Here is a 27,439-nt window from a genome sequence, read left to right on the forward strand (position 1 = left end):
TTTTAATAAAATATTTTGAATTTGATTTTTATATTTTCCTTTTCCATTTTAATATCAGTCAAATTTATTATAAAAGCTATTATAGTATTATTATAGTAATTTTGTCTGTCATTTTTATAACTTTTTTCTTAAATATGTCAATATAGTTTTTTTATATAGAAATGTTAGCAACTAGCTGAAATAAAATATATTTATAAAATATATTTAAATTAAAAATGCTTTTTATGGTTTTAGCATTAGTTAACTATATGCTGGTAATTTGTGTAAATCTATTTACAGTAAATAGATTTTTATATTATCATTATTTGTATACAGAGGTTTGAAGAGAGAGAGAAAAAAACTATCTTTGGTATTTGAATCAACATGAAAGCAAGACGTTAGAAGTTACGGTCCCACATGTTGCATGTACGTTATAATGGCAGACCCACACACACACACACGGATGAACACAAACCAGTTCAGACTGTTGCTTAACCATGAACGCTCGCTGATGGATGCAAGTACAGAGAGCACTTACTTTGTCCTCTGAGGGTATCAAGGCTAATGCCACCTTCCAGGGAAGCCGGCCAAGAGCTATAAACTCTACCTGCTTCACTGTGCCGTGTGGCGCTGCAGCGTGGAGCCACAGGAGCAACTGGATGGCAGCTTTATGTAAATGTCTACTGCGTCTAATGTGTTGCAGAGGGGCTATGGACCGTCCTTGTTTTAATTGGACTGCTCTATATGTAAAGTTTATTCCATTAATGAGACCAGAAAGACACATGAGACAGGCCATGAATATTATCGGCATCACACAAACACAGCTTTGAGTGCAAGAAGCACTTTCAAAGACTAAGAACAACTCTTTATCCCTGCAGCATGCTGCAAATGCAGCAGTCGGTTACATCAACTGAGACACCGTGGGCTATTTTAGCTAAATAGCTCAAAAAAAGTAAGACTTTTAGTTGTACAACAACCACAGCTAAAGTTTCATTACATTGACACAGCGGAATTAAACTGCTGTTGTCGACGTGACAAAAAACCCACGAGAGAATTTTGTATAAAAATCTCCTTTCCGCTCTGTTCTAATTAGAATGTTTTGCAATATAGTGTATTTTCCTATATGACTCTGACAGCAATAATGTCTTTTGCACCAACATGAGAATTGCATGAAGCAGATATACTTCAGCAATATTCAAATATTACACGACCCAGCAGGATCTTTGTCACCCATTAGTGCAAAGTGCGCAAGAGAGACATTCACTAACAGAGAGGGAATGCTGATGAGTGTTTCGAAACATTCGAAATAGCGGAAACCACTAGTTTACTAATGGAAAAGCAATGCTGACATGGCTAAGAACAATAGAAAAAGAAACGGTTTAAACAAAGGAGCCAATCGTTTGGGAAAGTGATGAACAGGGAGAACACGATTCGTTGTGTCCCTGGAAAGAAACCCAGCTGTGCTTTACCAATTATGACATTCTCACTGTCTGCAATGTTTCCTGGGTGATTCTTCATTTAGAGGCACTTGACTACTTGATATCTTGAAAAATGAAAGTTCTCCATCTCATGATCTGATCATGACCTGCTTAACGACACTTCAGTCACTCTCAAGTACCCCATGTCTAAAATGTTCAACATATTGCCACCCCCAAAAAAAAAAAAAAAAAAAAAAAAAAAAAAAAAAAAAAAAAAATCACTGGACTAAATGGCTATAAATCTGTCTCTATTATATCATATTCCACTGAACTGATCTGAGTTTATAGGGAACTTCTTTAAAGCTTTAGCTTGGCAAGCTACAAGTTTATTCATTATGTAAAGCAGCTACTACCATTAATTGTGCAATAATTTCTTTTAATTGTTTTACTAAAACATTATGATTAGTGACTCAAAAAGAAGTTTTTTTACCATTTAGTTGAAATGAACGGATAAATAAACTTAAAGTCCCCCTGTAGTCAATAATTGTATCCCCTAAAACCTGTCTTTGATTATCAAAATTACATATTTAAAAAAAATGAATGTGAATTTTTTTATTGAAAATAGCTTGTAGTAAATCTACAACCTTACTTCATTTAGTGTACGCAGGCCCATAAATATGAATTAGCTCCGCCTCCACTCACTCACACCAGCTCAGAGATCCACTCAGTCAACTTTACTCTTGTAAACGCTGCTCAATGGTATCGCTCTCTACAGCGTCAGACACACAACAGTAATTAATATGGTTAGCCTTTTGCTTGACTACTCATCAAACAGCTATTAATGTGTTGCTTATGTTACACAACCCATGTTCCCGTTTATCATCTCAGAGTCAGAAAGCTGCCTTTTGAAAATCAGCATCAAAACGCTTTCAACAACTTAGAACGTCAGTGGAGAAAAGCACATACTTCATCATAACATCGTAATATCATATACATCATACACCCCCTATATTGCTAAATGTACACGATTTAATCATATCAACAGAAAATTATACCAGGATAACCTGGCTTCTCTTGAGACTCCCCTGCTTCGCAGCATAGTTAATGATATGCTAAAGGCCGCACACACACATTGATGTGATTGGTTACAAAGTAGTTTGTGACATAAGAAACACCAGCGATTTCAAACCGTGTTTTTGAGACTGTCTTTGGTTCACTGCAGTTTTAAGGAGAAAATTACTCAGCAATGGTGTTGACATGAATTTGCACATAGCTTGTCTTAAAGCATATTAAAAACACCACATGGACATATAAACAACATTAAAAACGTGATTTTCACCACAGGCGGTCTTTAAATGAATCATACAACACAAAACCACTTGAGAGAGAACATTCTAGATTGTTGTGGATTATTTCCTCGGCTCACTTGTGTACAATACACAGTGATAAAAAGCGATTGCAGGAATTTGTCATGCTAGTCAGAAAAAAAGCATCTACATTACACAAAACCAAACTATTTTGAAATCAGCTGAGTTACTGTCACACTACTGAAAAATGTAGTTAGATTAGTATTGTTAGCATGTCGCTGTACTGTTTGTTTGTTTGTTTGTTTGTTAATAAATATTTCTGCACGACTACAGTATCCAACTGTTGCATATTGTCCACTCACATTGCTAGATGACATCATATTGCTGTGCATTTGCATAAAGTTGAACTCTGCTCAACTTTGGTGCGTCGCCAGTGGTCACATATGTTGCCTCAAATCGCCAACTGTCATTGAAAATGAATGACTTCTAGTCACTTTGTTGCTGTAAATCACTGTTGGTGTGAATGGCCCTAAACAGGCAGACTGTTTAATCTTGTCTGAAGGTAAGAGGTAGTTAGGTAGTTAGTCTGTTGAGAGGGAAGCACAAAGGAAATAAATTAATAGGAAGCTAAAAAACAAGTACACACACACACACCACAAAAAATGTTATAATTCTTTGATTGAAGAAGAATGAGAAATGTACAACCTGCAATTTGTAATACAAGTGTATTCTATGACAAAGATTGTTTCAGTCACTCAGTATTAATGTTGGTGTAATATTTATTTATTTGATTGTCTCGTTGCGAGTGCAGTGCACTTAGACAAATACAGACAAACTACTTTCTCTTGAAAACTTGTTGAATCAGTCCTGATGAATAAACAGAGTTTGACAATGCCATTATTAGATACTACAAATCATACACTACCATTAAATAGTTTGGGGTCAGTAAGACTTTTTTCTTTTTCTTTTTTTTAAATGAATACTTTTATTCAGTAAGGATACATTAAATTGATCAAAAGTGACTGTGGATAAATGTATAATGTATACATTTATAAATACAGCTCTTTTGAATGTTCTATAGACCAAAAAATCCTGAAAAAAGTAACTATTAAGAAATATTAAAAAATATTAAAAAAAAATATTAAGCAACACAAATATTTTCAACACTGCTCAAAATAAAATATTTTTTCACACCAAATCTCAGCATATAATAATGATTTCTGAAGGATCATGTGATGCTAAAAACTGGAGTAATGATGCTGAAAATTCAGGTTTGCCATCACAGGAATAAATAAGTAATTATAACAATATTACTGCTTGACTGTATTCAATAAATGCAGTCTTGGTGAGCAGAGACTTCTTTCAGAAACATTTAAAAATCTTACCAATCCCAAACTTTTGAAAGGTGTACCTAAACTCAGTGTTTGCCTGGGGTATAAAAAGAATTGGGTGAACAACAAATCCTGTAGACTTGCATTGAGAAAAGAAAAAGAAACAGAGTATCATATTGGGTGTACGCTATTGAGACTATTGTACCATACACCAATGCCATAGCAACCACCCAGAATACCCTAGTAACCACATAGCAACATACCAAAAATCATCCAGAGCAACTACATAGCCACACACAACACCTTCAAATCATAAAAGCCGAATTTTGCAGATAAGAACCATTTTCCATTTTAAACCTTCAGGCCTATAGAGCACAAGATAAGCTAACTGTTTACCTAAAAGCAAAATATTTACTCATTTCCCATGTGGAAGAGATAGTGCTTATAATATTTTTCAAACTCATGTGTTTCCCCTATGGATCACATGTTTTAAATTTTAAATGGAGAAAGAAACAGCACTGACAAACATGAAATTTCCATTATGAGCTATTACTGGCACTGTTTTGACCACAGTGGATAAGTAGATAGCAGGCCATTTGAGCTTTTAAGCGGGTTTGAAGAATCTTTGATCAAAAGAACAAAAAAAAAGGATGTTTACAGCAAGACTGGACTGCTTATCTCAGACTGTACTGATAGTCAATGAGACATAATTCATCATCCCAAAATAAACAGAGTAATAAACTAGAGGAACAGCCAGATAAATGGAATAATGTATCATATCGTTTAATTCAGGAACTGGATGTCACATTATTTTAACAAAAAAAAAGGAGCTTTGATGGAATTTTGCTGCAAGTTATTCTTGCGTAATCAAAGACAACTCAAACAGTCTTGCTTCTGATATGGTTAGTTGTGACGTGAACAAACAAAAGACAGAAAAATGTCAAAACCGATTCAAATTACTGTTGAAATACAGTATGTAGTACATTTAGCTAATGGGCTGCCCTTAAAGCGATAGTTCACCCAAAAATGAACATTTACTCATCATTTACTCCCCCTTATGTCATTCCAAACATTTATGCCTTAGAAGAAGATATTCTGCTAAATGTGTCAGTGCTCATACAGTTAAAGTCAGATGTGGACAAAAATAGTTCCTTCTTTAAAATATCTGTAGTGTTTCACAGAATATTTTTGGGTGAACTATAGTATGCTTTAAACAGTCTAGTGGACTGTGTGTGTGTGTGTGTGTGTGTGTGTGTGTGTGTGTGTGTGTGTGTGTGTGTGTGTGTGTGTGTGTGTGTGTTCTTAATATTTAATATTTTTTTCACCACCAGAAGCTGCAGCAGGATCCAGTCTGCCAATTCTGCACAGAGGACTGATCTAGTGTTATGACAAACTATTCTATAAATAAATGCCATCTGAGAACAGATTGTCTATGTGAAAAAGAGTGTTTTACACTCACATAAAAAATAAAATAAATAAGCTACAGCCATTACAGGCATTGTTACTTCATGAATGAAAGGTTATACTGTAAGTGCCCCTCATTCACTTGCATCCAGAGGGAGAAAGTTCTGTCACGGCACGCAGATTCCAGCAGGTTGACAACCAACCTGTGTTTACCTCGGCCCTACAGCATCAGCAAACACAAACCTTCATTGCAATCCACATTGCCAAGTGCAAGACTTTGTCCCTGCCAGGAAAACATTAGCCAACACAAGGCTATCAGAAAGTGCCATCTGCTGGAACAGAAGACAGCCATTGAAACCACTCTTTAAAACTCTGGAAAAACGTTGCCTGTGACTTCTCCCTAATTTTTATTTTTTTTAAAGAACCAGGACCAAGGGAGTGTTACATATAAGAAGGTGTTAAGTGATAGAACTGAGATGGTGAATACAACAACTAAAGTAAAGTGATTATACTTCATGCGGCCCCTGCTGCATGTTGTGTTTCTAAAAATACAGCCTGTGTGCCATAGACTATAACCAGCAGGCCCCAGCAGCACTCTTCTCTCTTTATTAATCGTATGCAGCTAAGACCGTAATAGCCATGGTAAACTAATCAAAAACCTCACGCTTTGCTACTTCTAATCACTGACGGAGTCAAACAAATGATGGTTTCATTTAACTATGAATGCATCACACTGGACATTACTGCCAGACAGAAACAATCACTGCTGGCTATGACTCAACTTTGGTCCCAAACTGTATTTTACAGTTACAACTATCCATTTAAAAAGAGATTTGCCAATAAATCTGCTCTTGCCTAATAGCCATTAAAATGTCTATAGGATTTATCCTAATCATTTAAGCGCAATATTTGTGCTTTCACATGATTTTATATATTTGAATAGGTTTATATATTGTATATATACTTAGATAAGTATCATGTTACAGGTCCTTTCAGTCAAAAAGCCAAAAATTGTTCTTAAAAGTTTGTAGAGCAACATCAAATGTATACATAAGGTCCGATAAGCATTATCAATGCACATAAATGCTTCTGGAATATGAAATGAAGTGGCAGGGGGACAATATTAAAATAAAGGCAAATGCAGTGTCGAGAATGACAGACCGTCCATTAAATTACAATGAAGAAATGTGTCGTGTCAGCATGGGAAAACTGCTATGATCTACTACGCTGCAGTGTCAACGTCTAGGAAGGAAGGTGTCAACATCAACTTAGGACTGCACGCTCTGCACAGTTTTCCTTTGTGTCCATATTTGTCAACAGCTTTGTTAAAATAAAACTGCGCAAGTGTGCCCTGCAGACCGCCTTGTTGTGATTTGTTTTGGGGGGGAATTTGTGTGGAACAACAGGGTAGCTGTACATGCTTTGACCGGAATAAACGGCAAGCTAATGATCTCTTAATGAACAGATGAATAGAAAGAGTCAAATGACACGAGGTCCTTGCACTGCACATAACCACGTAAGAATAAATGCTGCACACGAATGCCAGAGAGCAGCATCACTTTAAGTGATGCAGGACTGAGAAGGATGCTGCAGCATCCCTGAAATGAACCCCCCAAAAATGTGCTTCCCACGTACGGCCCAAGTAAGACTGTTCAAGCTGTCTTAACACTACATACCTGTGGGATTTAGTTGAAAAAAGTTGAATGTTAAAGCCTTCGGCTGTGATATCTGTGATTGGTCTCACCACTAGAGCTCAAGTTATCCTCAGCTTTGCCTGCATTCACTGACTTGCTGCACAAATTTGACTGCAGATCAGCACACATAGAAGGGAAGAAGAAGAAGACGCAATGGCTCTTACCACTTGGGTTCTTGTTCTTCTTAAGACTCTTGCCACAAAGACACTGCAGCATATGCGTTCCTTTGCTGAAAATGTTCCAAAGAAACCACATTGATTTGGGCGAGGAGCGATCCAACAGCTTAGACACCCTGATAAAGAACAGATCCCTGCGGTTGCATAATAATAAGAACACAATGGGATGCTCAGTTTTCCAGTAGTAACATAGAAAAATATGTATCACTATCCAAGCGTCTTCATGCACGAGGTAAAATATTCTCTTTAGAGCAGGCAAAACAAAGGTATTCTTCTTAGTAATAAAGGTTTGTCGGTCATAAAAATAGATACTCTATAAATTGCATGTGCTGCAGAGGGGGAACGTGCAGCCCGTTATAAACTAACGTGAAAGACACGGCGGATCTTTGCGTTCCCTATTAGTTCATCACTCAGATGAAGGGTGGATGGATGTGCACGGCATCAGAAGCCTGGAGGGGATGCATCCCATTTAAAAGCAGCGATACCTCCGAGCAAAGCGCACATTTCCAGCATCAGCTCAGTGTTTCTCAGGGAAGTCTTCCTAAAACCTGCTGCTGCTGCTGCTGTTGCTGTTGCTGCTGCTGCTGGTCAGTAATATCCATGAGCTTTCATCAATGTGAAAGCACTGCACTGATCCTGATGCTGAGGATGCGGTTGGAGTGCGGCTTGATGTTTCACCTGTGCATCACAGATCCAGTTGCCTCCTGAAAAGTATCTCGCGCACGTATCCCTCTTTGCCTTGGATCTGTGTTGGATATAGACGAGAAGGAGGAGGGGTTGAATTGAAAGATTGCCTTTCCATTACGTAAAACACGTGGTTTGGACTCTGGCATATCACTGACGCTTTCGGCATTTCGGCATAGAGTAGCGTTGGGAAATCCGATGCATTTTAGCGAATCGGTTCGTTCGAACTACTCGTTTCGGTGGAGCGGTTCGTTTGAATCACCACTCAGAAAGTCTTCCTCATTTTAGGTTTAATTCTTCTGAAGTTCAAATAATATTTGTCTGTAATCAGTATGTTTTGGCTGTTTAAATTACGGTGTTGTGTTAATTGTAAATGTACTGTATTCAGTATAGCCTAAATGTCTGTGTAGCCAGCTAGCCAAATTCTACCATAAACTCTGTTTGTTTGGTTTCCCAGACACAATTTTCCCACGTTCAAATTTGAAAATGAAATGAAAAAGAAAACACTGGTCTTACAGTTTACAGAAGGTCCTTCTTATTATTTTTTTACTACAAGGATTTACTATTGAATCGGTTTCTTTGAACAGCTCGTTTCAGTAGACCTGTTTGAGTGTTTGTTTTTGCTCAAAAGTGTTTTACGCGCCAGCACGGTATTTTAGCTACCTTTCACTCTTTTGCAATAAAATTAAAAGTTGCTTAAACTACTAGCTACTATTATGTTTTCGATTAAGTAGCTAGGGTAGAGCGGGTTACAACATAGGCTAACACTTTTTGACTTTCTCAGTTTGTGTAAATTCACTTAGGGTTCAGACTCAGAGTATTTATTTTTTGCCACATTATGTACACATGCCTAGTACAATTATGTGGTTTTGTTTCATTAATAGCCTACAGTGTATACTTTTTTCTTGATTTAGCCTACCCCGAAAGAATAGAAGTGAAATGTGACAATATGCCCCATAGGTGGGTGGGGCACGTTGAAATGTGAGCAACACATTATATAACAGCTTAAAATGTTATCTGATCTGATAAAAAATAAATAGACAAACTGAAATATTTAGTAAATAAAATTATTCACTTTTTCAAATAAAATAATGCCATTTTTTAATAATTAAAAATAAAGTAATGTTTAAGTTTGACAACAAACACAGCAAAAATAACAGCTATACAGCATAGTTCATTAATAATTTCTGATAATTGACTTTCAGTCTTTATTCACCTTTTTAGCATAGTACAGTGTTACAACCACCTGCGCAACTGAGATTTAAGCTGTCTTCTGCTGGTTAGATCAGCATTGAACAATTATCTCAACTGTTAAATAACAGATATAAGATTACAATAATATCAGATTTGTCCTAATTTTAAATAAACACACAAAAAAAGGAAATTAAGTTAGTTAAAAAAACGGAAAATAACTTAAGTCAGAAATTAACTTTTGCTATGGTTAAATAAATGTCAGTGATATCTTACAAAGATTTTTTAAATTGCCGCAATTTTTTCTCTATATATATTCTTGATATGGCAACTAGTCAACATTAAGTTTCGTCTTGCTGGCATGTATACATTTTTAAACCATGTGTGTTACAACTTGCCCCTTGTTAGGTGGTGTCCCGCTCACCCTATTTTGTAAAAAAATAAATAAAATGTAGAAATCAATCAGTCAATCAAAGTTTTAATCTTAAAAAAACTCTCTTCTTTGTTGGTGTGTTGTATAGCCTATAAACTGGCGAATAAAAATGAGTAAGAAAAGATTATAGGCCAAAATAAAACTGTGCATACTGTTTGTAGCCTATATCACTTGCATCTGACGAGCAAAATTGGTTTATTGTGGGACACACCAAAAATCTATTCCAATGCAGCCAACTATTAACAATATTACCTCTCCATTGATGATATTAATAGCATCTTCTAAAAGCATTACAATCATGTTACAAGATAGGCCTAAATAACCTGCTTACATAAGGTTCCTTATAATTTTGATAATGCTATCTTTCGTTGTTTTCCTTGAAGAAAAACAAAAGAGCAGTGTTCAATTAACAGGAAGCTCCAGGCTTTGATTTACTGCATTAATCTACTTTAACGACCTACTTTTGTTCAGCCCAAGACTTGCCACTCTTCTGTGATGTCTAGGTCTTCAGGGAAGTGGGCTCCTTTGAGGCTCAATGTTTCTTGACTAAATTCCCCACAGAAAGTCTGACACAGCCCAATCATTCCCACTACAAGATGATCACAAAACCCGAATGAGTCATCCAAGCAAGGGGCACTTCCCTGATTAAAGCAACAACACATTGCCGTAAATCCTTAAAAGATGAGCAAAGTGCATCAAATTTGAACACTATAGTACTCTGTCACCGTTTGAACCATGCGTGACATCTTTGTGACACAGGGAGTTTGGTAACAGCACTTTAGGAAGACGACATTATGACCTGATTTTGCAGATAAGTGTCTGCAGAGACTGTCTGTGTAAGGGATAATGCAGCACTGAGGTTTTCTCTGCTCTCACTGCCAGACTTAGTATTGATCTGTTTCATGTAATGTAAAACATCATTGCACCCGAGGGAAGATCCTCTGACAATTTTGTCAGGCATCATTATTATACTTCTTTTTGATTATGCTGTAAATTGCTCATGCTGGAGGATTAAGATGTGTTATTATTGGTGTGCTCTAATATGCATCAATCATTTAAAATGTCAAAAATAAAATCAATTAAACTGCTAAAGACTTCTCAAGACCATCTCTGCTGTGTGCTCAAATGAGCACAAAAATGCAACAGGCATAAATGGAAGTCTAAAAACAACTTATTACATCTCTCTGGAAGACTTCAATCTGATTGGTCATTTGAAGGATATTGTGGTTGAATATTTAATGACTATTGTCCCTGGCAATCAGTCAATTACACTGTGCTAGTTTGGTGTTTCACATCTTTTTCCTCATGAAAAAATAAAATAATGAAAACTTTATTGATTTAAATTATTAAGTATCCATGTAATTAAAGGGATAAAGTACAGTTAGATGCTCATTATCATACAGAAACCCCTTTAAAATCCTTATCACATCATACATTTTTAAATAATTTACTGAATGCATTTTATCCCTTACATAACTCATAACCCCATACTGTTATGAGTTATGCAAGAGATATACTTTTTGTTTTTTGTTTTTTTTCTTAAACTCCCACAGCTTGTACCAAAACTTCCCCCTTCAATGGAAAAGGCAGCAAATGAAGCTTTAATATGAATCTCCTGTGATGGGCACAGTGTCCAAATATTCTATCTGCCTGTTCATGTGTACAAAACCCTTCAGTCTGTCCCTTTCACGTTTACTAATGACTAGCCACTGGATGACACCACAGCACAATTCACTTGAATGAATGTTGGGCATGTCGGGACCCTAGTCGACCGCATTTATCAGGCCTTGACCTTCCCAGCAAAAAATAAAATACAAATCCAGTACTACGTGACTGTGCATGTAAAACCGCTTTTCTACAAATAACGAAAAGGCTGACCCAGGCATTTCTGAGATTAAAAAAAGTTTGTTGACCAATGTTTACAAAATCACCTTGATACTAGGTGAAAATAAGATCTTTAAAGTAGTTTTGTTCATTTTCATAAAGGCAAATAAAGTGCCTCCACAGTATGACTAACAGGGCAAGAGTACTGAACCTGACTAAACCCACACACATGTGAACCAGCACCTCTTCAAACAGTCACTTAGAGATGTTTTATCAGAATGACATATTGGCTTCAGTGCTGGCATATGCCTGCTTTTATAGTCTTTGGGTTTGGTTCTGTGTACATATCAATTTGTGCCACTCTCATGCATGTTAAAAGTCTCTATCTGGACCAATTCTGCATGAGCGCAATGTTTCATATGGAGAATGAAATGTAATTTTACAGTACAAAACCCTGATTGAATTAGTCAGCCCATCCAAAAGCAGATTCCTGTACTTTTGGCAATGCATTTGGTCCAGGTCACCTTAAAATCAAGGTTGCGTAGCATGAGGGACGAAGGATTGTTGGATTATGGAAATATGTGATTTATCCAAAAGTCCCCAAGAGTGAGAGCGTAATGCAAGCGAAACATAAAAAGTAAAAAAAAAAAAAAGTCCCTAGTAGAGCCTAGGGCAAGTTAGACCTTTTACTGTCAGAGTTGCTTTAAAAGCACAGTAGTGATTGAGCCGAAATGGATATAGTGGGCATATTTGTCCATCGTCTTTACTGTCCCAGAGCTGCTGATGCACTTTCCCCCCTTTTCATCGGATGACTTGACATATGCAGTTCTTTGACTATGCCCATGGATATTTCCCCACAGCAAGAGTACATTTATGACGCTGTTCTAAACACAAGACAGTCATGCTCCATGATATTCATCTCTCTGAAAGGAGCAACAGAGTTGTGGAGTGATGTTCCATGACTCAACATGGAAACAGTACTCAAACAATTATCTTTGCTGATGGTTTCAGTGTGCCAAACTACGATGCATATGTAAAAATCTCTGGGAAAACGCATATAACCCACTTATAAAAACTAACAATGCTGTGTTGTGTTAACGCATGTTTGGGTCCAATATGGACAAACCCAACCGTTGGGCTTAAAAGTTTAATTAAAAAATGTAAAGCAAAGGTTTGGTTTGTTTGTCCTTATTTGACCCAAACGTGCATTTTTTTAAGTGAGTAATCATTCAAATAAATATATCTGACACTTTAAGACCATCTCTGCTATCTTAAAAAAAAAAAAAAGGTGCAATAATTTGATATTTTTGCTGTAGTCTTTACATTAATTTCGGCTACTGAATTACTGTTGCATGGTTGTCTGGAATACTTCATTCTGACTATATTTTCAATATATTTGTGTATAGTCTTGAACATTTATTAAATATTTGATGTGTAATATTTTTCATATTTTTGATTATTGCCTGCTTTAACCATTGCTCCAGCCAAACAATCTCCCGCTATTTGTTTCTCATAACACTCTTTCTCCTCACAAAAATGTGTCATATACTGGAAATATATGTCTTATGTCCCTCTACATTTGTCCACCACAAATTAAAATGTGTAACTTAAAAAAAGTGTCGATGTAGGGTGTTGCTGTCACAATTTATATTATAGTGGTTCCTGGCCTAAATTTAAAAAGAAAAATCCACTCCCAAGTCTCTATGATATTAGAATAGATTCCATGGATTTTTGTTGCACAAAAGTAAGAGATACGTTACATGCCACCAAAGTTGAATACTTAGTTTGTTAAAATCGTTATCGTAAGCAATAATAATAGAGATGCTTGCCCTAGAGATTAGGATAACAAAAAAAAAACATAGATATTATCCAAGGTGTCCTCTGCTGCATTATTGATATGCGCATGTAAACAGCTAAACTGGCACAGATACTTATAGGCATAAACACCCACGAATACTGGGCATCAGACGACAGAGAGTTTTCAGTTACACTCTTAATAAGAGCACACTTCCCAAACATGTCTCCTCAGCAGCGAGAGACATTGTTGAGGATGTGACCACCATCACTAGACGTTACCCCTCCTGAGACGTGTTGCCTTGATCACTTTCCATCACAGTGAGAGAAAAACACCGATCTCACAGGCTCCTAAAGGAGCACGTCTGGCTCTTCGTTCTCAGTAGAGACTATAGTGCTCCCCAGCAAAACAACAGGGAACAACGGGTTTTTGTATCAGGGAACGTTGCTAGTTGAAATGTCTTGAGAATGTGCCACGCTCCCAACTTCCATGATATGTATTAATTACAGCTGACGATACTAATGCAGATTCAGGCATAAACAAAAAAATCTAATAACAAGCATTGGACTGTTTTTCTTTACTTCCTCACATATGTTGACATGAGTGGAAATAATTACTGGATAAGTCCTTCACAAAAGAATACTGTACATGTCCCTCCGGTGCTGGCTTATACAGCAGCGTAACAGTAAAGGGCAATTTGCTGTATCACACCACTATTGGCCATCATTATAGCGTATGTTCCTGCAGCCTGATGTTCATTTGGTACTTGAAGTTCGCAGAAGACTAGGAATAGATCATACACCACCGCTTGATAATTAGACACCAACAGGTCCAATTGCGCAAGAGGGAATTTTTGCACACGGGCATCATCTTTAGGGAAAGGAGCTTACCAAACACGCTTTCTGCTAATGATGCCTGGCTTTGCCCGCTCCCTTCTGAGTTTCCCTGGAGCTAATTTACTGGAACATCGCCACCGTTGAGACTTTTTCAAGCTTTCGTCCCTTTGGATACAGATTCTCAAGACATGGATAACGAAGGAAAGCAACTAATGCATGTCAGGCAAAAAGAAGACCGCATCCTTTCCAGGCCACGTCATCCGAAAAGATGATTCATCCTAATCTGATTTATCCTACAACAGGCTCAAATTAGGAGTTTTTAATTATGGCGAGCATGATATGTTCTTCATCATTAATATTACATCAGGACATAATGGTAATGACGGAATGCAGAGAAAGCTGGCTTTTATGTCTTCCAATTTAACAGCCATACACTGAACCAGGCCATATCCTAAGAGCAAATTCAATTGCTGAAATGTTGCTCTGTCATAACTCCAGAGATTTAAAGGAGCTCTCCGTTATATTTTATTTAAACATTAACTTAACTTACTTTTCTCCTGAAATTACTTATAAGAAATCAAACAAAAACAAGCCAATTATAGAAAATTAATGTAACTCATGGTTTGGTCATGGAAGAGCTGAATGATAAATGTTTGATTTCAAACTGAAATGTCTGACTTTTGATTGATGATTTTTGTTTCTTGGCAAATATAAGCACAATTTGAGTGATTATTGTCCTCTTGAAGCATAAGATTACTGTCACGGTTTTCTTTCTTATTCTTATCATTAGGCTTGTTCGACTTGAACCGGTGTTGTACCGCCAAATTATTACCCCCCTAGCATTGGTATGTTTAGGATTAGTTGTGGGGGAGGGGTTAGGATTAGGGTTGGGGTTAGGATTAGACAATCAGGGGTAATCATTTGGCAGGGGGTCGAAATTCGGCACAACACCTGTTCAAATTCAAAGATTCTGATTGGCTGACGTGGGCTTGAGCTTCTCTTTACACTGCCACCTATAGGTTTGGCATGCTCTTGACGGCATATACACGGGTTCGTGTAAACGAACACTATACTGAAAACGGAGAGGGTGAAATGTCCGTTTATGAAAATAACCGGCCACGTGTAAACGTAGCCTATAAAACTGACAAAGAACAAAACAGAACACATAAGACAGGACTAACGAGGCAATTTAACAAGACACACCTGAACTGAACTAACTAATCAATAAGTAACTATGGAAACAAACAGGCAGGAGCGGAGGAAGACTAAACTGAACTAATAGACAGCACACAGACAAAGACAGAAATTAAAACTGACAATGTAACAATTACTAAAGTCTATTGCGCTGGAGAAAAAACTTAGGCATAAGTTTCCATTTACTTTCAGTCTCATTGCTTTCTAAGAGAAACAACTGAGACATTAATCAGAACTCATTTGAGATTTTTCTTGTCAACGGGGCAGCCTCAAGAGAAACTTGCTGTTTTCACCTGCCAGACAATAAAATTAGGCACAACATTTCTAACCACTGCCAAATTGTACAAAGAGTACACATCTTTGTTACTGTCTGATAAATCTCAAGGCCGTTACGAGACTATAATGTCTCTGCTTTGGGGTTAACTATGCATATTTTACATATGTTTGTCCCGTATGCCCTGCATTCATATTTTCTTTAATTATTATTCATTACAATGCAGGTCAATTTGCCTGTTTGGAACCTGAAAAAAAAAACATGATGAATCTATTCTCTGATATCTCATATATCTGATGAGATAAGCTGCCATAGTAACAATATGTGTAACGCAGTAAAATAAAGCAAGACGTTTGTCTGTATTGGTTATAAGAAAGGGAAAGATTGAACATTTTAAAATGTGTCCTGGCAAAAACAAAACTGACACACTTAGATTATATCTGAAGGAAGAACATCTTAAAGGAAAAGGTCAATCAAAAATAAATATTCTGTTCTCATTTCCTAATCTGTATGACATTCTTTATTCCATGGAACAGAAAAACACCATAAAAGAGGTTCATATAATTTAATTTCATACGAGTGAACTACATGCATCCTTCGGTAAACTGTGATCATCTCCTTTGAAGAAAGGCAGTCCTACAGGTTTGAAACAACAAGTAAATCATGACAGAATTTTCTTTTTTGAATGAACTATTCCTTTAACAAAATGCTAAGAGAACTATAGACTACACAGTCTCCTGAGAGTGTCGCCATCTTGTAATCCTTTATAGCAAGTAGTCTGTGTCATTACTCGGTACAAATTAGACACGTAACATTTTATTGCTAGTGATTAATTCATGAAGCAATTTTCAAGGCAATAAACTCAGACCTCAGTTGAGAATGAGGAGCTAATAATAAAGGAAGTCATCGTATATAAGAAAGAAACCAACCACACATAGTGAGGCAACTCTGCCAGGCATCCAATTTCACTGGAATAAGAAGTGTGACAACTACAGTAGCCCTGTATACATCAGATAACTAATAAACTCAATTTTGTATTAAACAGAGAAGCTGTAATATCGAGCAGAAATAATAAGGCGATGAAACTTTACAACACAGAATTCTATTTAGTCTTTCTTCAAGCATGGAGATTTCTGTTCATCTACAAGTGATATTGCACTCTTCAGACCATCACACCCTGTTAACCACTCTCAATACGGTAACAGTTCATAAACCTGCACAAATAAGACATTTCTGAAGAAAAGGCCAAGAGATGACTCACTGCTATACAAACCAAAAGTCAAGAGAATAATTTGCACTCATTTAATCATTATATGAACATAATCACTGCTGTTTGGAGTGACATACTGAGTAGGCTTACAGTTCAGTAGAGGTTACGTTTACATGAAACACACTGGAACAACAGACATCAAAGTAACTAAGCAACTGTTGTCAGGTTTTAAACTCTATTACTATAAAGGCATTATATTAACATAAGCAAAAGGCAAATATCCGTTCTCTTTATACAACTATATAAGGTAAACAAACCAGCTAACTGAACATCAAAGAATTCAAATTCATCTAAAAAGGACACAATATGAAATATTTGTGTGTGTGTGTGTGTGTGTGTGTGACACATTTATTATTATTATTAATATATTTTTCTGTATATAATAGGTACTTGCTAATTTAAATTATATTAAATATATACTTGCTGATTTAAAATGATTGCCCATATCTTATTCTCAGGTTCAGGTGTTGTTGAGCTGCGTGTCAAATTAATCACAAAGGCAATGCAAGCTACAATCTCCACACACAATGTCCTTGGGATAGAAAACACAAAACATCACATAACATTAGCCTTTACTTGCATATGGACGCATATATCTGTGCTTCCTCTTAAAAGGTTACATGATTAAGGTTGCTTAAATTCTGTTGGGTTCACAGTAAAGGGGTTTCAGCTTTTCCATGCATGCCGCTCTGCTAAAACAACAGAGCCCTGCAGGACACAGAATATTCATATCGGACAAGGACACTATGTAGGCCATCCTTTAAATGGGTGAGGGTGCCCTCTCAATGCTGCTGGGTTGAACTTCTTAAGAAAGTTTGGATAAGAGGTAAAAGGCAGGCAAAGCTATTTAGGATACATTTAGGAAAATAAGTGTTCATCAAACTGAATGAATGGGACCCATTTACAGTGTCTCAGAGAGTATCATTTCATAAACATAGACTAAGCTGCTGTTTCTTTTTGAATGGCTGCCATGGCAACAACCACATGACTAGCTCAAAACTCCAACTGAACTAACTCATATCTCTGTTCATTGTGGTTTCTGGTGCAGCTGGATTCAGTCTATACAGCTAAGCAAAAACATGCAACATAAAGCTTACCAACCTGTTTTGCCCTGTGTTAATAAATATCTGCAATACAGATGGGACAACAACTGCTATGAGATGCACAGGGACAAGGTAAAATGGCAAATTGCTGGTTTATTTTGGACACAGTACCCATATGTTTTTTGGTTATTCAATGGCATTATTTGAAATATCATAGAGAACCATGTTGATACCATGTTATCTTAATAGGCCTAAATTTGTGTACGGGATATGACATAGCCAAAAAAATACATGTACTAAAGTTTACTTGACTGAGATTACTACACCAAGTGCTTCTTTGTATAACGTTATATTATTTCAAGGTTAAATCCGCAAAATCAACTATCAACACCACTCCCCCGAAAACCTATAACCATCTAATTGTCAAGCTTAAGAAAAGACAGGTAGGACAACAGAACTACATCGTTTCATGACCACCAGATGCCGACATTTCCGTCGATTTTTATCAAAGGAAAGCAATTATCAAGGAAAGCATGGGAAACACATGCTTTAACTTTGTAAGTAAATACATGTCATATAGGCATATCCTTCTCTTATCTATCACATCCAGCTTGAAGAAGAACGGGCTTCGAGAATCGAAAGAGAAAATCAGATGCTTCTAGATAAAATGGCCCATATAATGCAGACCAACGGGGGAGTTGACTGCAGAAATGACTATGTAAAGAAAAGGTATAAAATATCCAGCAATATGATAGGTAGGTATTATATATTTAATAATTTTCATGATATTCAGTCGTATCTAATATATTACACTTTATGGCTTCTGTTTCAGTCTTGGCTCAGAAAAAAGACTGCAGGAGCTGTTTCACATCACCAAAGAGAATCAACGTATCCATCAGCGTTTGTCCACATGCAGGCCGCATTACAGCGTTCAAGTGTGGCGCGAGCAGTGGCTCAAAAACCTTGAGCTCAGGGAGAATATAGGGAGATATCCGCGTCAGTACACCGCACAGGTCGGCTAATTATTACTAAAATGTACAGATATTTCCCATTTTGTCTTTACGTGTACGACCTCACTCGTACTAGGCAGTGGGCCAAGTCTGTTTTTCTCCTTTAGTTTTCGATTTGATAGATCTCCTCCAGGGAACTGGTTAATTTTTTATAACTGGCTTTATAAATTGTTGTTGAGCACATTACTGCTTGTTTCCAACGTCAATTGTTGCACATTAAAAATATAACGTAGATATAATCTCTAGCTAACCACAAAATGTTAGCCGGAGTAAGAACCAATCAAAGCTCGTGTTGTTACCTTGTCAACTTGAGTTGACCAATCACGTCATTATTTGAACCGGTGCCCGAAGACCCGGATGTGAACTGAACTCGCGGGCGCGGCGGCCGGTCAGTGGCGAGTCCTCCGTTTTTTGGCTACAGTGTATGGCTGCACCACACATCGTGGAAACGGTAGGTAACTGATTAGCACTAGCATTATCCGAAACATTGTAAAAAGTCTGAATGCATTGGTCTTGGCATATGTTCGCCGAATGCTACACACGTGGGTAATGCTAAGCTATTTGTCGTTTTAAATGTAGCTAGTATACGGCAAGTTGGCTAGTGTTAGCACCTGAAGTAACTTTGTATGGTAGGATCAGCTTTTTTTCTGTGGATACCGCAAGCTAATTATTTATTTAACTGTGTGTTGTAAAGAGTTTATCAAGGGCGTATTTGCATTTGTCTTAAAATGTTGACTATGACGCTGAAGTTTTTTTTTTTTTTCGTCCAGAAGAAGAAAGTTTAAAAGTTTTTTTTCCATCGTTCAGCCCCTTCCGTGTAACTAGCTAACAGTTATATGAATTTATCTTATTTGAAGTGAAGCTTATGTACTGCGAGAGTATTTCCCAAACATCTCCAGGAGTAAGTTACACGATACACGTTGTCCTGCCTGCTTTAGACATCTCCCTGCTCCAACACGGATGATATAAACAGCTTCTATAGTTCATAATGAGTTGACAGTTTGAATCTATGTTGGGGCAGGGAGATGTCTCAAACACACACGGTTATATAGTTAGTTTACGTTATCTCCTGATTCCTGTCTAATCGCACATTGTATTTTGTATATTTTGCATGCGTTTCCTCTCCTGATGGTGAAGCCGACATCTGTAAGGCAGAAGGCAGACGCTCTTGGAACACCTCACTTGGGTGAAGTAGGCAACGCATTAACGGTATCTCCATGAGGCAACGTCCACGTTGGATTTATTTTGTATAGTTGGCTAATGTTATAGTAAGGCAAACATTAGATAAGGGGTTTTCAAAGTCTGAGACTGCGTGCCTTCAAACAAAGCGTGGGAAACGACGTGCCCCCCACCACATTTTTAGTTTACTTGGTAAGTTTCGCTCAATTCCTGGATGCCTTTGGGATCATAATTATATATTTTTTATCCCATAGGCACTCAACATTTGAGCCAAAATAGCCTAATGTTGCTGAACATAACTTCTTACTGCACCAAACAGTTATAAACAAAGGTCTGTCCTAAGGCATTTATTAGTTTCAGCCTGATGAGGGGAAAACAGTTCCCAAAAACTACTGTATCTGAACTCTCACACATGTGGGCTATTCTGTGTGATCTCCTTTTGATAACTAATGCAAGTAATGTAATAGTTTCACTTCCATTGATCCTCCCCTGAAACTGTTTGGAGGCCCGCCACACACTTTGAAAACCCCTGAGTTAGATTATCAACGGCTAACTAGGGCTATTTAGTGAATTTACAACACCAGACAAAAACGAACTTGAACCAGATTAACTTTTATTAGTGTCATGTTATTTAAAGATGTACTCAGGCCATGGCTGCACGCTCACAATGTTGTGTGTTTCATCCTTAGACAGCGTTGCTGCAGTTCCTACATATGGCGCTTTTCCACTGCATGGTACGGTACGGCTCAGTACGGCACAGCACGCTTTGGCGCTTTTCCACTGCATGGTACGGCTCGGTTCGGTACGGCACAGCACGCTTTGTCGCTTTTCCACTGCATGGTACGGCTCGGTTCGGTACGGCTCACTTATGGCGCATTTCCACTGCATGGTACAGTACGGTACGGCTCGCTTCGGCTCGCTTTAAATGGTACCACCTCTGTTGAGGTTCCAAGCGTACCGTACCGATACTAAATGTGACGTGAAAACACTGCAGATGATTGGTCAGACAGAATCGTCACTCCAGCATCATTGTATTTGCGACACGAGACACTAAACCCGCTAGATGTAAATAGCCAGACAACAGCCAACGCGGTAGCACCTGTATTTACTTGACAAAAGAGGTAAAAAAAAAATTTAACAAGAAATGGCTGAATCGTGGTCAGTGGACGAGGTGCAGACGTTCCTCTCGTTGGTTGCCGAGGAGTGGATCCAGCGAGAGCTGGATGGGGCAACACGGAATGAAAAAGTGTTCCAAGAAGTAGTACAGCTCTTAGCCGCACACGGCTACCACCGGACCTACAAACTTAAAAATAAAATAAAAAACTAAAAAGTGACTACCGAGCCAGTAGAGGCGGCAACTATTAACGATCAGTCCCACCCACTTTGAAGCGGTACTAACTGCAGTGGAAAAGCAACCGAGCTAAAGCGAACCGAACCGTACCGAGTCGAGTTGTACCACGCAGTGGAAAAGTGAAGCGAGCCGAACCGTTCCGAGCTGAACCGAGCCGTACCATGCAGTGGAAAAGCACCAATAGACACATGTCTGTGCATGGTAGCTGGTGCTTTCTACATGTGCAGTTCCCCCCCACACATTGTAATGCTTTGCACTGGCAATGCACAAGCTCCAAGACACTTTTTGGTGCTGGTGGAAATGTCATCCAATGAACTGCATAGAATTCCCCCTTGATCCTCCATCCATGCTGCATTGGGGGAGGTATGTCTGGCAGGCTTTGCAAACTTCTCCTGTAGAACAGAGGAATAGAAAATATTTTGGTATATATTCCAGTATGAATAGGATGAATTGTCAGGTAGACAAATATGACAAAGAATGTGTTTATCAAAGGTGGTTACTTTTAATCTAGTAATCTCACTGTTTAGATTTGTAAGAATACCATGTAATGTCTTTGTTTCAAATAAAACATTCCTTTAAAAAAATGACTTTTGTGTTCAATTCATTGTCAACCTTACACTATTCACTGTAATCTTATATTGAATATGCTTTTTGCCCTTGTTAAATCTCCAGCTTTTCAATAAAATTTTTAAGATAAAGTGTTCAAAAATATACATGAATAAAAAATCACTTTGTGTAGTTAAGATTCACTGGTAGTGTGAGGTTTATTTAACATACTTTCTTAAACTAACTACAATACACACATACATAGCCAAAGTTACACGATCAATACACAATTATTTTAATAGAAAATTTGCAGAATTTATGGATTTGATACATACCTTCAGTATCTTTGGCTGCCATTTCTCTCCTCCTACATGCTCTTGCAATGTGATCTTTATTGGTGAAGAGCATGTAGCATTCCCTATGGAAGCCCACATTAACTGGCACATCTTGGGCTCTCCAGGTTTCTGTTAAATTTAATGTTGCTATGGCTTTTTCAGCTATTAAACTCTCAGCAGTGTTGAGGTTAACCCATTTCTGGGCACACTGAACAAATGATGCCCAACTTGTTTGAGAAAATAAGGTTATTGGGCTTTTTGCCCTAGAAGCAACATGTATACAGCACTCACACCGGCTGTCAATCGCGTCCCGCTTTGTTATGCGGTCTATGTAAATTTCGATGTATGTCACAGGTGATCAATAACCTTAGAGGTCTTCTGACGGTAAGTGCACAATGTATAGTATAGCTCGTGTTGACAAAAAGTATAAAGACTATTTAAATCGCAGGATTTCGTTATAAAGAGAGCAAAGTTACTGTATCAAATATGTTGGTTGTCAGGGAGACGTGACAGGTTGTCAAGGAGACGGGTGATTTGTTTACGTTTTCTGGCGCTACGATTTAGTAGTTCTACAAATTTGCCCGTTTAAAAATGTAAGAGTTTAAATCGATATCTTCATAAAATGTGCACATATCAACGTTGGAAACAATGATTACACTACTTATAAGAATTTTTACATGCCATCTGTAAACAAATCACTTAGTTCCTTGGCAGGGATCTGTGAAATTCACAATTTCGGGGTCCGGCCCACGGCCTATACGAATTTGTACGATTTGTCTAAACCCACGTGACGGTTGGGTTTAGGGGTGGGGTCAGGGGTAGGTAATTCGTATGAATTCATACGATTTTGGCAAATCGTAAAATATGTACGATTTAGCAAAAAACGTACATATTCGTACGAGTGAGGTCGTATGAATTGGTACGAATTAGCCACCTCGTAAAATTCGTACGAATTGCCGTGAGATCGGGTTGGGCATACTTAACACCTTTTTGATGTTTATCTGGGTATAGCTACTGCATATTCGTATACATAATTATGCTCTGACTTGAGTTTTTTCTATATTCTGTGCTATTATAGAGATCATCCTTGCCACCCATTTCAGCTGACAGACACTGAAAGGTACAGAAGAAAACTGCAAGAAATGAGGATGAACTGCTAATATAACCTAGATGTGATGAGAAGACGAAATCTGAACACAAAGTTACATCTGAACAAGACGAAGCGTAATTCTGCAACACAGAGTACAAAATCTATGTTTAAATCTTAATAAATAAAATAAAGTGAATTCGTAAAGATGTTTTCTATATGTCTATAAAGCTAGAATTAAACGTTCTTTGCTACTGCTTTGGACAAGTTATATTATTTGGCTAACAAAATACCAATCATTACCACTAGGGGTAACTGTCAATGTTTTAATGATAGACTGGTAAAAAAAAAATGTTCTAATGTTTTTCCTTTTTTTAATTTTTTATAATTTATCTTCTTTTTTTTCTTAATTCTTAATAAGTGCGATATACACACCCCCTGTACAAGTTATAAATCTAAATAAAAGCATTAAGCCATCAATCATGTCTGACCCAGAGCCTCTGGTCTGACCATGTGTCTGACATATGACCAGATATGACCATGGGCTATGACTCCTATAAATGAACAAACAAACATGACATGAGATTCAGACATTTTATCGACACATTCGGTGTTTATATGAAATATATATTTTTTATAAACTCTTAAATAATAGTTTAGAAGCTTAATCAAATGTATAAAATAAATATATTAAATATTTTTAAATGACAGGCATATTTTTTATCGATTAGCTACGCCTGATCACGAGAGGCGCTATCATAACACCACACGAACTTTCTGAATCGACTAAGCGGGTCTGATCAAGTCGCCGAACATCACAAGGGTGGAATTAACTGAAAATGTCTTTTGGTTAAATGCATTAAGGATTAATGACATATCTAAACAGCTGACATTGACATGGTGTAAAAAACGACGGCACAGGTAACGTTACGTCTAAGATGTATGCTATGATACATGCAGGCTGTTATTAGTTTATCAGACAGCTAACGTTAGCTTTGCTAACTTTACCGGGGGCCTTTGATAAATGTAAACAGGAAATTTGACGCTGTTGTCAGAAAAAAATTGTGTATATATTGTGTAAAATAACCACAAAACAAAGCTGATGTGTGTGAATTAAGTTAACGTTACAAGCCTAGCAAATTAAATGAATGAAATTCTCTTCGACAACAGCATCTACAGCAGCATCACAGCTTAAATGTGACACATCTCAGTATTTATCTGTATTTTTTCGCTCTGTACCATTCTATTATGTGTCGGCATGTTCGCTAATGTGCATCTTCCAATTAGCTAAACCTATTTATAGTTTTTCTCATCTACTTCACACATGATGTGTTTTCTAAAATAATAACACTCTTCCTGCCGTGTTTGTAATAGTAATGCACATATACGTAGTGTTAACGCTCTGCAGTCGTAAAGTTAGCTCAACGTATATGATAAAAGTATAATAAACGCCACGGAATGTCCTACTATGGCGAAGGCTTGACTCCTGAATTGACTTGACTCACTTCGTGTGCTATCGGATATTTCCCACTTCCCACTTCTGACGTCGTGGTTACGAGCTTATCGTATTCAAATTTTGAGAGGCTATTCATGACCTTTTTATGTATTTATTTTTATACAAGAAACAAATAGGCCTATTTACGATAATACCGATAGCACGTGAAGGCAGCATTAGTAACTTACACTTACCTGATTGCGTGAAAGGCAGACGTATGTTGGCACTGGTCAGGTGGGCAAAAAAAAATACTAGTCAGGTGGGCAGTTAATTTATTGGATGGTGGTACCGCCGCTAACGTCAGTATTAAATAATTAGTATTCATGAGTAGGCCTTCGCCATAGTACAATTCTCAGGGAATCACATGACATATTCAAACTCATGTTTTTTTTTTTTCGGCCTTTTTGAGCCATACTAAAATAATACACATGGTCACACACAGTTACTTTAAAGTGACGATCCTGTTTTTTTTAATTAGTGGATAATAGATGATAAATTATGTAATGATTAGCTATTACTTTCTCACTGACATGTCTAGAGGAATCATTTTATACATCTTAATTGACTGAGTGTTTGAACTGATAACACATTGTCCAGAAGTACTATTGTTATAAGTTTAACTTCTCTTAGTCTTCATTGTAATTTTTTTGGTCAGGCTTTGTTCTGTAGTCAGCAATCCTGTGTAATCACATGTCCTCATTTACTGTAGTAGGCCATAGTGTTTTATATCGAGGTTAACATTATATAGTTCACATGACTGACTTCCCCATAAACTTGTGCTTTAACCTAGTTGCTTTGATATCAGAGGTTTTGTTTAGAATGCAATGCGAATTCATCATTCGTAAAGACATCAATAGCATGAAACAGCAGCATTTTATCAAACATGTTATTTATCAAGCATAATTTATCTCTGTGGGGTTATTTAAGGATGTTTGTGAAATTAATTATTTTTGCAACATATTCAGAATGTAGCCTAATAATAATAATAAATTCTAAATAAAATTATATGGCATCATTTTATGTTTGAAACCTTTCATATAAACAAAATGTATAAATATAAGTAGTTTTAAAGCTGTTGGGATAGTTGAAAAACTTGTCCGACAATTTGTAACAATTGGCAAAAGTCCATACAGGTATCCAAGTAGAAACCTGTTTAATGTAAAATTAGTTGCAAAAGTCAACAATGACCCAAGGCCTATATGAAATAATAATAAAAATAAACCTTTAAGCTAAATAAATAATACATTTAAGCTAAGGTTATCTATTATTGTATTTTTTTAATTATTATTCTAAGTTAGTTAAAGATCTAAGTTAAAGATGTTTTACACCTTTAAATATTTTCATGATAATTTTTTTTAAAAATTATTTTAGATGCCACTATCATATCACACTTTATTTGTATGTGTCTTCTATGTACTCACATGTGTTTGGGTAAGGGAATTATAGATGTCTTTACAGAAATTAATTTGCATTTTTTAAATATACCGGTAAGTAAAATGTAAAACATTTATTTACACAATAAGTGCAACAAATTGATTTAAATGTTAGTACATAGGCCTAGTAGTTAAAGGCACACATAATATAAAGTGGGACTGAGAAGCACGACAGGTAGCGCATTATAAATGATCCGGCTGCAAGAGGAGCATATTTCATAAATCCATTTTTGACTTAAGCTTCATGATTCTTTTTGTATCAATATAAAACATGACTTTGTTGTTATAAATGGCAATCGATATGGTATACTTACTCACGGAGACCGGCATGGACACCGACATGACACCGGTGCCCGTATCATGATGGTGCCGGTGTCGTTGTGTTTCCGTTTCGGTGTCCGTGCCGGTAAAGTGACAGTAGCCTAATAGTAAACATGCTGCCGGGGATAGTTCACCCAAAATTTTTTAATTCTATTTACTCACTCTAATGTTGTTCCAAACCTTAATTTCTTTCTTGTGCTGAACACAAAAGAAGATATTTTGAAGAATGTGGCTAACCAAACAGTTGCTGGTACTCATTGACTTCCACAGTAGGAAAATACTATGGAAGTCACCGGGGAACAGCAACTGTTCGGTTAGTCACATTCTTCAAAATAACTTTTATTATATGTTGTGTATCTTTGTTCTTATCTTTTAATAACAAAGACAATAATGACAAAGATTTTTATCTTTGGTCTAAATGTCTGCCATTCTTTTTTATTTTAAATTTTGTTACCTTGTAAGGCTTTGTTTTTTTTTTAAAAAATAGGGACATTAGTTTGGCTGTAATGCTCAGTCACTTGCAAAATAGTAAAAACCAGTATGAAAGAGAATCGTGATAAAATCGTGAATTGGGATTTTCCTGAAAAAAATTGTGATATTATATTTTTGCCTACCACATGACAAAAATAAAAAACAGGCAAAAATTGTATTTAAACATTTTGAAATGTTATTTGAAACATGTTTAAACGCATTGTTCTTGAATCAAAATATGCTTTACTTCAATTTTGAAAAGATTAAATAAAAAATAAAAAATTGGGGGTAAAAAAACAACTTTATTTGTCCACCTCAGCATTTAAATCTAATCAAATGTACATTTAGATAAATGTAT

At 36.8% G+C, this 27,439-nt stretch overlaps 3 protein-coding genes across 10 annotated transcripts in view; 2 read left to right on the forward strand and 1 right to left on the reverse strand.

The window, feature by feature from the left end:
• The window catches only part of fgf14 (fibroblast growth factor 14), a 150,506-nt gene extending 125,272 nt beyond the window's left edge, over positions 1-25,234 (reverse strand). Inside the window, exon 1 of one of the 2 annotated variants that reach the window (XM_079618081.1) lies at positions 25,051-25,234. Coding sequence is in view for 1 of the 2 variants with exons in the window: in XM_079618079.1 (XP_079474205.1) it covers positions 7,298-7,388 (91 nt within the window). In the remaining variant the exon portion in view is untranslated. Of the gene's footprint in view, positions 1-7,297; positions 8,149-25,050 lie in introns of those variants that run through there. The other variant, XM_079618079.1, reaches the window with a different exon arrangement.
• cfap97d2 (CFAP97 domain containing 2) lies at positions 17,283-23,895 on the forward strand. The gene is made up of 5 exons (XM_079618084.1): positions 17,283-17,985; positions 18,216-18,296; positions 18,464-18,582; positions 18,686-18,866; positions 23,353-23,895. Exons 1-5 carry the CDS (start codon positions 17,890-17,892, stop codon positions 23,389-23,391), a joined length of 516 nt encoding a protein of 171 aa, XP_079474210.1. The 5' UTR covers positions 17,283-17,889; the 3' UTR covers positions 23,392-23,895.
• The window catches only part of pikfyve (phosphoinositide kinase, FYVE finger containing), a 28,002-nt gene continuing 24,667 nt past the window's right edge, over positions 24,105-27,439 (forward strand). For 5 of the 7 annotated variants that reach the window (XR_013798247.1, XM_079618053.1, XM_079618054.1 and 2 more), the window contains exon 1: positions 24,105-24,282. The gene's annotated coding sequence lies outside the window, so the exon portion shown is untranslated. The remainder of the gene's footprint in view (positions 24,283-27,439) is intronic. The other 2 variants (XM_079618056.1, XM_079618058.1) reach the window with 1 other exon arrangement.

Source organism: Phoxinus phoxinus (assembly GCF_949152265.1).
Source record: "Phoxinus phoxinus genome assembly, chromosome: 7".
NCBI lineage: Eukaryota > Metazoa > Chordata > Actinopteri > Cypriniformes > Leuciscidae > Phoxinus > Phoxinus phoxinus.

Coding starts and splice junctions, on each gene's coding strand:
- cfap97d2 (XM_079618084.1), top strand. CDS start 17,890: ATGCAACATAAAGCTTACCAACCTGTTTTGCCCTGTGTTAATAAATAT. Junction 17,986..18,215: donor ATGAGATGCACAGGGACAAG/GTAAAATGGCAA, acceptor TATTATTTCAAG/GTTAAATCCGCAAAATCAAC. Junction 18,297..18,463: donor TCAAGCTTAAGAAAAGACAG/GTAGGACAACAG, acceptor TATCACATCCAG/CTTGAAGAAGAACGGGCTTC.